This window comes from Eutrigla gurnardus (assembly GCF_963514095.1).
Source record: "Eutrigla gurnardus genome assembly, chromosome: 5".
NCBI lineage: Eukaryota > Metazoa > Chordata > Actinopteri > Perciformes > Triglidae > Eutrigla > Eutrigla gurnardus.
The window spans coordinates 20047172-20059672 of record NC_139919.1 but is presented as its reverse complement, the minus strand read 5'-3'; the positions used below and the strand labels follow the sequence as shown (position 1 = coordinate 20059672).

At 41.4% G+C, this 12501-nt stretch overlaps 1 protein-coding gene across 1 annotated transcript; it reads left to right on the top strand.

Moving 5' to 3' along the window:
* The first annotated feature begins 1260 nt into the window (after window positions 1-1260).
* Window positions 1261-12462, top strand: LOC311013150 (MORC family CW-type zinc finger protein 3). Its single transcript, XM_084009106.1, has 17 exons — window positions 1261-1530; window positions 1634-1706; window positions 2953-3085; window positions 4161-4382; window positions 4468-4614; window positions 5680-5833; window positions 6401-6529; window positions 7315-7434; window positions 7531-7634; window positions 7921-8049; window positions 8607-8723; window positions 9347-9424; window positions 10077-10116; window positions 10232-10602; window positions 10932-11448; window positions 11580-11758; window positions 11943-12462. The coding sequence occupies exons 1-17, from the start codon at window positions 1492-1494 to the stop codon at window positions 12097-12099; spliced, it is 2709 nt and encodes a 902-aa protein (XP_083865232.1). The 5' UTR covers window positions 1261-1491; the 3' UTR covers window positions 12100-12462.
* Window positions 12463-12501: the final 39 nt, after the last annotated feature.

The following is a 12501-nucleotide window of genomic DNA, read 5'->3' as shown; positions in this document are numbered from 1 at the left end:
ATTGTTTATGGTCTCAATTTCTAGTTTCAACTCTTCAATACAGCATGATGACCGTATTGTAATTATAATCCCACTTGGAGTAAAGTAGACGAATAAAGCAGGTTATGTTTTATGGGGAGGCTAACTTGTGATTGACAGGTTGCTACCATGGCCTGGCTACCATTGCAATTAGCTGCTAAGATCATTTAACACTCATCTGTAGCAGGCAAACTCAAACTATGGAAGCTAACTTTGTTAACAACTCACATAAAAATCAGAGTTGGCGATACAGCCAAAATGCTGAAGTCAAGGGTTCAAAACCATAGTCCTGGCGCCTCAGTGCCAAAAAAAAAACAACCTTACCTATAGCACTCTGATCATAGCACTGTTGCTCTTGAAGTACTACTTTACTCAGATGAGGACCTAACACTTGTTCTATTTTTAGCTCTTACTTTATCAGCAATGATACGTTGTGGTTTCTTTGTTTCCTTCTTTTGACAAATGTACTTATTGTAAGTCGCTTTGGACAAAAGCGTCTGCTAAATGACCTAAATGTAAATGTAAATGTCCACTGACCGATTGTTGTTTATGTCAACTTCTTATATTCTCTCTATATGCATAGGTGTATCTATCCCTTGTTTAGGGGTAAAGTCCCAGCACCCTAAAAAATATTGCATAGATAAATGCAATGTAAAAATATAAAAAAGTCTTGTTTTTTTAAACGCAAGTCCGTGTTTGACAAGCACGGTCAACAAAAACCTTAGACAGTGTCATGGTATGGTATGATCCACTTTGTCTCTCCTTTCTATCATTAAAAAATTGTTACCAAAAAACAAAACACTGCACCAATAATTCCCTTTATTATCTTTATTTATGGCCTGTTCAGGGTGTACCTTGCCTTCGCCCAATGGATGGATGGAGTGATGGATCTTTATTTATTTAACATTTGTTTATACCTCATTATCGTTTAATTTTTATACAATTTACAATTTTAATTTGCACTAAACCAAAAAGGATGCTTGTTGGCTCAGCATTAAAGATTTCCAGTCACAGTGCTTTCTTCATCTTCTTCTTCATTCACACATGTGGGATGATGGTCGAAAATAACTTTAAAATGTACAGTTTTTTGTTGTTATCTTTTTAGAAAAAGGGATGGCGGGGGGGGGGGGGGTCACACCCCTAAAGCACTGATCCTAGAATCGCCCCTGAGTCTATGGTTGTTTCAACATCCGTTTCCTGACAAACGCACAACACAACAATGCCACATGGCTTTCAGACGGACTAGAAGAAGTATCATTATCATTGACAGGCACGTCGAAGTTAGATAAATAACAGAGTTGAAACATGCCTTCGTCATCCTTTACACCGTTTGTGCTGCAGTGAGTGAGGGAGTCGTCGCCTGCTCGCCTCCCTCTGACAGCGCAGCGCGGAGAGGACGCTACGCCCAGTGCGCGTTGCTGCGCGCGGAGGAGACGCACCGGCGGAGCCAAAGCAGCAGCAGCAGCAGCAGTAATGGCGAGGCTAAGCGAGCATGGGATCCGTCTGAGTTCCGTACGTAGTTCACATGTTTTCATTATCTTCTCTTTGCCGAGGGTACGTTAGAAATGAAACCGAAACAAACCCACTGACTTGTTTGTTTTTTTCCCTTTTGCAGATGAGTCCTTCCTTTCTGAACAGCAACTCCACAAGTCACACCTGGCCTTTCAGCGCGGTGGCCGAGTTAATAGGTAGGTCGAAGGACACTGGTGCACCCGCAGCTCGGTTTGTTGTTGTTGTTGTTGTTGTTGTTTATTACGAGATTATTTATTTCAACATGTCACGCACTCTTCCGCTGTCGCACGCAAAGTTTTAATAGGCGGGCTATTTGTGTTGTAGTGCTAAAGGGGACCGAACTTCCTCTTTCACAACAGACAGGACTTTACTGTCTGTGTTTGGCAAACGTGTATGAATGGTTTATTTAGCAGTCCGATAACAAAGTGGGCTTATTGTAATGTTTTAAGTGGTCGGTGGTAAAGTTTAGAGGAGTCTTTGTGTGTGTGTGTGTGTGTGTGTGTGTGTGTGTGTGTGTGTGTGTGTGTGTGTGTGTAGATCCCTGCCTGGGCTTCAGCACCGAATTAGATGATTCGTGCGTCCACGTACACTGTGCGCGCTCAATGGCTCACACGTGCCGGCCGTCTGTTGGCTGCTGCGTTTTAACAGGAAAGGCGGCGAGACTTTAATCTTTAATGCAGCGCATAAGTGTTGACTACTTTCTCTGCTCGCACGATGGAGAGAGTGGCATTACTCTTTATATGGAAGCGCAAGAATGCCTGTGGTTCTCAGAAATAGTGAGTCAATAATTCACAAAAAGCTGGACACAGCTCTGTGTGTTCATAGCTAATAGTGTCAAAGGTTTTAATTGATTGATAAGCGCATCTATAAACATAACAGGGACAAACCCTGCATGACATCTGTAACTCAGTTCAGTTAACTCTGTTCATAATTTATTGCATTATTTGCATGTATAAAGTTTGGCAACCATGGAAAATGAGGCCTGGAAAATACACACAAAATGTAATTTTTCTTAGAAAGTTGAGGTAACATGTGCCCTGTATTACCGATTTAGACGAGGTAATTGGGTATCGCTCTATCTCGATATATGATTTAATCCCAATACAATGCATGTGTTCCAGTCATGACAAGTTTTTAAGCAGTGGCATCGCCAGGTACATGTTTTTGTCGGGGTAGCCCCAAATGTTGTTTAACGTAATCCTGTGAAGATTGACCAAAGTATGAACACGGTAAGCAGTGCAAGTATTGTATAAAATTGAAATATTAAGTTCATATAGATAAACGTTGTGGAATAATGATGAAAAATTATAATGGAAGTAGCAACGCTGAACATTTTGTAGAGCCAGTTAGAGAGGTTCATCAGTCGCAGGGGTAAAAACCAACATCTCTTTGTGAATTAATTTCTATGCTCTCATCGTCTAGACAACGCATCAGATCCTGGTGTTACTGCTAAACAGTTCTGGATAGATGTGGTTGATGAAGCCGGTCACCTGTATCTAACCTTCACTGATAATGGCAGCGGCATGACCCCCAACAAACTGCACAAGATGCTCAGGTAGGAGACAAACATGCATGTTGACATGGAGGTGACGTGTCCATATATGAACACACGTGAAAGATTGAGTGTAGCATGTTGCATCAGAAACATTTTCTTGCACGTGTTCATACACACTGATAGTGTTCCTCTTGTCTGTATTTTAACCACAGAGAGTGACTCACCATCGTTTTAGACATAGGCAGAGTTCTCTATTGGACTGTATGGGTAATACACTCTCCAATCAGCGTAGCCGGCCAGTTAAGATGTATATAAGTCAAGTCAAGTTTATTTATATAGCACATTTCATACAACAGTCGTAGATTCAATGAGCATAAGTATAAAAAGCAGAAAAATAATATGCAAAGATAATACATGGCAAAAACATATATAAGAATATTTGAGATAATAGAACAAAAATAAAAGTATAAAACAAAGAATGTCTTAGTAAGATTATTATTATCATTATTATTATTAATATCAAAATACTGATTCTAAAATAAGTTATATCATGCTTAAGAACTAACTGGACCATAGTGACTGAATGATATGAAATATTGTATTGCTTGGTTATGGACACAATGGAGCATATACAAATTAAACAGCAGTGGACCAAGAATTGACCCTTGAGGGACTCCATAGAGAATGTTGACTTCCTCTGATTCCAGGGTGGCTAATGGAAACAGAGAAAGTTCTACCACTAAGATTGAAAGAAAGCCAATTAAGAATATTGCCTCTAAGGCCTAAACAATGCTCTTGGCACTGAAGAAGATCTGGTTATGGTCAACCGTATCAAAGGCTGCACTTCATTTTAAGATCATGAACAACTTTGTTGTATGAAAGGTATTTATGTAATTGTTGGTTTGCAACCTTTACTCGAATTATTTTTCTTCTTGTAGTTCACTACATTTGAGTGAATGAGAAGAATGTAGACCGACCCACTATATTTAAAATTGCATTTTTCAAATTGTTGTGACATCTTTTGATTATAGATGACAGTTTATTCTACAATGGAAATAACCATTTATTATATCTCTCATATAAGCATAAACATGCATTCTTATTTCCTCACTCCCCCCTTCACCCTTATATCCAGCTTTGGTTTTACAGAAAAGGGTTCAGGTAAGGCCAGTCAGCAGGCCATCGGTGTCTACGGGAACGGGTTTAAGTCTGGCTCAATGCGTCTGGGCCGCGACGCGCTCATCTTCACCAAGAATGGCGGCTGCCAGACTGTGGGATTGCTGTCTCAGACCTACCTAGAAAACATCAAGGCCCAGGCCGTCATCGTCCCCATTGTCCCCTTCAACCAACAAACCAATATCCTTCATGAAACAATACGGGAAGTAAACATGATTGATAGGGAATATGTTTCCTTTACGTCCTAACCTTAACCCATCATTACAGTCTCTGGTGGTGACTGAGGACTCGGAGGCTAGCCTGGAAGCCATCCTCAAACACTCCATCATTACCTCCCTGGAGCAGATACATGAACACTTTGACTCCATCCTCTCCAAAAAAGGCACCAAGATATTAATCTGGAACATCCGCAGGTCAGAATCATACATGAGCTCATGTTTAATAAGTAGCGATATCAGTAAACGCCAAGTTTAACAGGTATCAGATACAGCACTATAGTTTCATGACTCCATCCGTGTTTAGATTGCTTCCCAATACACCTGGCTGGCTTCATGCATATCTGTCTGCCACCAGGTCTGCGATCTGCCAGAGCTTGAGGGCCACAAGCCTTTATCATGGCATTGAGATCAGGGTTTCCGGTTCAAATCCTTTCTTGGACAGTGAAACTGTTCAGGTAGTTTTGGTTCACACAAAAATATCTTGGTTTGAGTTTTGTCGTTAGAAGTGTTGAGGGTAGCTCTAATGTATTGAGATTGATGAATATGCAAATGCATTGTATTTGTTTGAGAATGCTTTTAGTCAAATCCATGCAAACCGACATGTTCAGAAACAAAGCGCCATAAAATGTGAAGAACAGATGAAAGTCCCTTTTCTTCGTGGCTTCTTTAAGCAAAGTTCTCGAGACTAAAACAGTTCACATTATGGAGTTTATCAGATGTTCTTCTGTTTTACTTTCTCTTTACGGTGGAGTCACAAAAGCGTCTTTTATCTCTTTCCTGCACTCATGAAGTTTGGCCAGAGTGAATGAAAGTGTGCTCATAGGCCATTTTCACAGAAGCCATTTTGACATGCAGGGTAAAGGTGTAATTAATTAACATTAATTATTATTATTATTATTATTATTATTATTATTATTATTAATTATAGCCCTGTTTGCATTTAGGTGAGCTGGGGCCCTGGCAATGTGCTGGCTTGCTCAGTGGAATTGCTGTGACACTAAAGAGGGGGCCATTATGCATTTGATCAACTACACTGACAATAACATAACCGGTTTGGTTTGGGCCCCGGGGCCCATCAAACACATTCACAACCCTGTTTGTGTAGCTTTGCAACTGGAGAACGACCAGATTTTATTTGTGCTGCTCCTAAAGAAAGTTGCTTCAGGGTAGTAGTAGTAGTAATTGTAATATATATATACAGTATATATAATGTGTCATCACCTGTTTTTAACAACCGCTCCCGGTGACGTTATCCTGAAGGGCCAAAGACGGCAAACCGGAGATAGACTTTGAGGCCGATGAGAACGACTTCCGTTTGCCCGAGATTCAGAACGAGGAGCTGAAGAAGGGTCTAAAGAACGGTGGATCCCTGAGAGACAAGCATAACTTCCCTGACATACACTACAGTCTCAGGGTGAGTCAGCCGTTGTAAGATCGGAGCTTTCCAATATATCTCTGTCATGGAGAAGATGGCCATGTTTCCATTTTTCACTTTTCATCCCTTTTGGCAAAATATTGTGATTGAAATTTGTGAGCGATGTTTCCTGACTGATAAAAGAACAGCGTCGATATTCGGGCTTGATAGTGCACTTTAAAACATTATGGTGATTTTTTTTTGGGGTTAGTGGTTAAGTTCGTTTCAGAGTAAAAATGTTGTGGTTGTGGTTTATCAATCATATCGAGTACTTCTTCACAACCCGATACCCACCTGTGGTTTTGAAGACACACTATAGTTTCCTAGGGTTATTCTCCTTATTAGTATAGATATATAGATTTATTCATGTTTTTAAAGTGAATCTTGAGAGTTGAAAAAGTTTAAATAATGTAATTAAATAAGGTTGTTCACAGATGCTGTCACACAACCGACTCTTCAAAATAAATGGGTAGGTGTTACATTTAAATCTCTCTCTCTCTCTCTCTCTCTCTCTCTCTCTCTCTCTCTCTCTCTCTCTCTCTCTGTCTGTCTCTGTGCTGGTCTTAGGCATACCTGGGTATGTTGTATCTGAAGCCGAGGACACAGATTATACTGAGGGGGAAGAAGATTCTGGCTAAGCTGGTGTCGAAGAGTCTGACACACATCGAGCACGATGTGTACAAACCCCACTTCAGTGTATCCTTACAACGTCTGTGTGTTTGCTTTATGTGTGGATGGTGGTACGAAGCCTTTATCTGCATTTGTATCAGAAAACAGGAAGTGATATGTTGGTTATTTTTGCAGATGAACCAAGCAATGTTACTTTTACTGAGAACTGACAGGGCAATAGATGTTTGAATGAAAATTCATGTGGTTTTCAGATCGGTTCAGACTTGTGTGGTTGTTTCGCTTTCTGTCTCGTTGAAAGAACTGTACGTGGAGAAGTTTGGAGCTGTGACTTTAACTTTCCACTCTTGGTTTGGCCAAACATGTTGCTCACTACAAGACTGAACGTTAGGCATTTACACAAACCTTTTCCCCATGATTAAAATGTGCGACATCTTGTCTGTTCGGGAGTTTTGTTTTAATTTTTTTTTTATTTGTTTTACAGCATCGAACCACCAAAAATAAACCATAAAGGCAAATAGAGAACTATGCTGTATTTAATATCAATGTTAATGTTAGCACATTAAGTAACTTGAAGTACTGAGTGATGTCACAGATTAAACATTTGCAAATTGATAGGGTTGAGTATTATACTGCAATACTTTTTGGAGAAGTATGAAATGTTTGGTTGGATATTGTTTTCTATTCATTTTAAATAATTACTTTGTTCTTTTCGTTTAAATTTTCAATAATTGTTTCAATAATTGCAGAAAATATTTATTTCATAATTTATTTGCATAAATGTTAGTTGTAAAGTCAAGTGATTCGATTCCTGTCCCCATCCAGTGCTGTTAACCTTGACTGGTGTTTGTCAGAAAGAGAAGGTGAAGGTGACCTTTGGGCTGAACCCGAAAAACAAAGACCACTACGGCATCATGATGTACCACAGGAACAGACTCATTAAAGCCTACGAGAAAGTGGGCTGCCAGCTGAAGGTAGAGGAAGAGCATTTTACTCCCAGTCACGGTACTCTGCACCACATGGATCTAACCATCTACTTCTGCTTCCATCTCACTTCCTAATTCCATTAGACTTCAGGTCACAGGGCAGGAGTTGGTGTCATCGGTATCATCGAGTGTAACTTCCTCAAGCCCGCCCACAACAAGCAAGACTTTGAATACACCAAAGAATACAGGTGTAAACACACACACACACATCAAATCAAGACTGCTGTTCATAAAGTTGTGAGGAAGCTTGGCAACAATGATTCATGCAGCTCTCTTCCTGAAAGTGCTTTAATTTCCTGAAACATGACTATTCTATACAAGGGAAGCTGATAATCATCTTTCAAATAATTTACATACCTTTCCTTTTAGAGAACCACACCTGTGTCTAATAAAGTCGTATGTGCTGTTATGTTTATGATATTAGGAAATACTGTTATGGGAACTCACTATGTTGTCCTTGTTCTTCGTCCCCAGACTCACCCTCGGAGCTTTGGGCTTAAAACTGAACGACTACTGGAAAGAGGTGACTGAGAAGAAGGCCAGAGAGCGAGAGTTTAAGGCTCTAGAAAGAGATGAAAATGCAGACCAGCGTGATGCTGACAAGTGAGTGTTAGTCTGTTGTTTTTTTTTGTCTGACAGTAGTGTGAGTTTTGGGGTGGAAGCGCTTAAAATGAAACGTATTCATATTTGAGAGGATGTTGAATTTGTGTATTGAACTCCTGAGGATTTGGTTCATCTGGTCCCTCCGGCTCTAAGACTGTACACAGAAGTGATGAGAAAACTAACTGGTCCATGCTCTACAAGCCATTAACAGATCATAACAGTCACAATATAGGAAGATAGTTGAAAGCCCTCTCGTGTAGGAACATGTCAATTCAACTGAAAGTGAAAATAAGGCATATTGTTTCCAAAGCTTGAAACCTGAGAGTTGTGACGCTGCTTCTTGAAAGCAGCAACGAAGAGGAAACGTGCTGAAGCAAGAACTCTGAGGTCATTTATATGGCAGACTGAACCAGGAAATACACGGGTTCAGCAGAATGTATTTTCATCATGAATGTGACTTCTAAACAGACACTTTTATTATTCTAATAATAATTTGTTTTATTTGATGGAAAGATTCTGGATACTGTCACTTCTCATACGTATGTTTGTATTTAAAGGGGTCCCATGTGGTTACAGTGTGAAGAGTGCTTGAAGTGGCGAAAAGTCCCGGCGAGTCATTACGATGTGGTTCCTGAAAGCTGGAACTGCAGCCAGAACCCCGATCCACATCACAGGTGTGTATCTGTAATTATTGATCTCCATGGCTTTGGCTTGAGGTCAAATGTTAGAGAGGTTTGGAGTGGATACACTTAGCATGCAAGAACAGTCAAATTTACATATTATATTATGATAAATGCAGTATAAAGAATCTTTTGAGAATTCAACCCATACTAGGGCGTTATAGTCGGGATAACTCGGCTGTGATTTTATTTGACCAGTACTTTTTTTATTTATATCTTGTTAGTCCACTTCTTTAGGAAAGTATGGACTCTGACTACCTGTAGACAGTCTACACACCAGGCCACAAGAGAGCCTTTTACAGCGAAAGTGCGCCCTCTCATGGTGACAATAATATAGTTTTGCTAGTGACATGTTTTATTATTAATCATTGTTTCACTAACATTATAAACAAAAATGTAATTACAGAAATAGCCATACTGCACTGAACTGTCAGTCACGACATCACAAAATGCTCTGATTTGTAGTATGCAAAATGATCACCTAAGACTCAAGACGTGTGCCCTTAACATGGAGGTCAGTGTGCGTCCACGTCTGTGATGGCTGAAACAGGAAGTGAGCGTCTGCATTGAGCTGAAGTTAAGCAATGCTTAAGTTGCCAGGTGTCTCTGTCTTTCAGAAGCTGCTCTTTGCCAGAGGAAGCAGAAGACGGCGAGGAGCTGTTAACACCCAGCTACCAGAAAAACCACAAGAAACAGTAAATTGCCATTTGATCTCTCCAGACGTCTCAAACGTTGTGTGACAATTTGTACGTGGAGAAAGCGTTTCACAAGGCTACTCTTAGCTGCATGCATGTGCGAACGTTCACATGCAGTTTTGTGGTTTCTACCCATCGGCTTCACACTCGTATTTCCGGTTTGGCTGCCTGTGTGTGCCTCGTTTTACCTGACAGTGATCAAGACGAGGATAGAAATGACACATCAGCCAGTTGGTGGATTCTTATTGATACATGCAATGGGATTCAAATATGCATTATTGATTGTTTTTTTGGGCAGTTTGAAACCCAAAACTGTTGAAAATCTAATATTAACAAAACCCTTGGTGCATTATTGGAATTTAATGGTTTATTAGGAGCTGAAATAATACATTGACTTAGCTTAGATGGCTACTGTTTATCTGGCAGAAGAGAGCTAGATAGCTAGGTTGTAAGATCATAAAGTTCGTAAAAGGTTAAAAAAACATTAAAAAGGTTCATAAAACTTGGTAGTTAACTAGAAGTGTATAAACATATTTGTATGTCTGCAACGTGCCCAGTTCCTACTTTTTCGAGGGCTTCCCTTCTTCCATCTCCATTATATTTTTATGTCTTTCCCTCTCAAATCAATAATCTCTGTTTTCATTTTCTGCAGAGAGCTTCCCAAAAGCAGAAAACGAGAAAAATCATTGGAGGTTTGTTTCCGTTTCCAATCGTTTCCATCGATCAACGCACCGGTGTGCAGTTTCGCTGCACAACCTCTGGATGTGTCGTGTTTACTTCAAGCGTGCTCGGTTGTTTGCGTTGCAGGTGTGGGACTTCCAGGACCAAACGGACAAACATCAAGTCCTCTTACGCAGCTCCTCGGACCCGAGCCAGCCCACCTTCCGGTGCGAGCCCACACCTGATTACGTGAGTGTGGTGGGTGGATGCCAGGCGGAGGAAAACGCACGTCAGCAGGATCCGACGAGAACAGATCGCCTGGCAGATCATCGCGGAGACGCGCACATGCATGATGATGCGCAGACGCAAAGCAAGCCGGGTGGAAGAGGTATTGAAGACGAGGCCCGAGTCACACATGAAGAGGAGAGAAACAATGGCAGGCTTGAAGATGAAGAGGAAGATGAAGATGCAAACATGGAGCCGGTGGAAAGGGAAGAGGAGAACACAGACACATTAAGGTGGGGTATGCTGCATGTGTGAAGCATGCTTTCAGTTTTACAATGGTTTCTCCCAACTTTATAGTAATTATTTGTTCATTAATTTAGTGTGGCAGTTGATAGACTTGTTAATGAGAGCTAACCTTGGAGAAGGCAAACATGGAGAATTATCATAGTTTTCTTTTCAGCTGCATAATCTCACAATAATAACATGACTTTGAAAACAAAATAAAGCCCATGAAATGTGAAAATGTGTTGTGGAATACCTGTTTTTGGGGATGTGTTAAAGTCTCTGAATGTTAATTGTCACACAGTAAACAAACTAGCTGACTAGATTTCATCCTGTTTAGCTCAAAAAGGAAATCGGGATCATCACTTCACCGTTTGAAAAAGAAGCTGTGTGTTCGAGAGGAGTCACGGTCTGACCCCGAAAACATGGCCGGGGAGATGAGTCCTGAGGAACACACAAATCTACCCGAGACGCTGTCCTTGGAGAAGACCAAGCAGGACAGCAGCAGCCGAGCAGAGAAACCAGGCAAGGTGGCCCAGCAGACCTCCACCAGCCTCACCCAGACCCACTCACTCCTCTCTACCCAGACTGTGATGGTTCCTCCTCTGAGTCGGACAGAAGGTCCAGGGACCAGACCACTGTCTCCAGAGGGGACTGACCGGGAAGCTAACCTGCAGAAGCTGGCTGCTTTGGAGGAAAAGGCCCATAAGCTCCGGAGGCGTCTAGGTCTGGAAGTCATCGAGACAACTCAGGGCACCGTGACATCTGCAGATGGAGGTGCTGAAAACGCCAAAGGAGGGCTGGAGACTCAGCCAGCATCGAGCAGAGAGGTCAGCTGTCAGACGGACGTGGCTGAGGTCAGCAGGGTTTACACCCGATATTTTAGCTTCGTTATGATGAGAAATGACAGGAAATCACATGAAGAAAAATTGCTTTATGCGAGGCCATCTGCTCAGAGTAATCCTGTACTCTCTCTCCTCTTCCTCAGAGCTTGACTTCATCCAGCAGCCCAGCCCAGATTCCAGGATGTCAGGGGCTGGTGGTCCTGGGTCAGAGAGCACTACGTGGGTCCATAGAGCCGCCTGAGCACAACATCTCTAAGAAGGAGAAGACAGGAACTCCAAGTAACATCAGAGTCAGTGACAGCGAGGCCTGTGAAGACAACAGGTGTGTGTTCGAGAGAGGCATGCACCAGCACGTCTGTCTCTCTGTCTGTCTGTCTGTCTGTCTGTCTGTCTGTCTGTCATTTTTCCTGATTCGTCACTAAAAATGTGAATTTGCCCTAGACAGAGTTTTACCTGAGTGACTTACATGTTTGGCATCTTTTATAAGGAAGCTGTCCTCTCATTAGATCTTCACAGGAGAATCTGCGTGGTATCCGTAACAACGTGGTGGTGCTTCTCACGGCCCTGCTGCCCCAACTGGACATGGCCGGCATCAGCCTGGAGACCGCCGACGTGGACAACATCCTGCAGCAGATCATAGAGGTCAACTCACTGAAACTATGATCAGCGCTGTTATCAAATCTACATTTTGCTGTCAGAGATTGCTATGATTTTCCTTTTTTTTTATTCTTGCATTGGACTATAATCTAAAGTCTCAGTGTTCAGAGTTGTAATACGCACCCTGGTTGTCAAGCTTTTGTTTGTTTCGTTTCTGGTGTCTATTTCAAGAAACATTGTTGTGAGCCTTTCAATATGAAAGGATCTATTTATAACAAAGTGTGATGTGTTTTGCTTCTGTTTTTACTGGTTATTTAAATAAGTTTTACCTACACATGGAGTCACGCTTGTTTCTACGTTTGTTCACACATCTAAAATGCCTGATTCGTTTACTTTCTCACGTTTGCATTAAAATACTAAACCTGTTAATTGTACGCTGCCTCTTAATTTTCAGGGTTAATTCGCAAC

Bases quoted from the DNA above. Each gene is read 5' to 3' on its own strand.
- LOC311013150 (XM_084009106.1), top strand. From the start codon at position 1,492: ATGGCGAGGCTAAGCGAGCATGGGATCCGTCTGAGTTCC. The intron at 3,086-4,160 runs GTAGGAGACAAA...CCTTATATCCAG, and splicing joins AAACTGCACAAGATGCTCAG to CTTTGGTTTTACAGAAAAGG. The intron at 11,759-11,942 runs GTGTGTGTTCGA...TCCTCTCATTAG, and splicing joins GAGGCCTGTGAAGACAACAG to ATCTTCACAGGAGAATCTGC.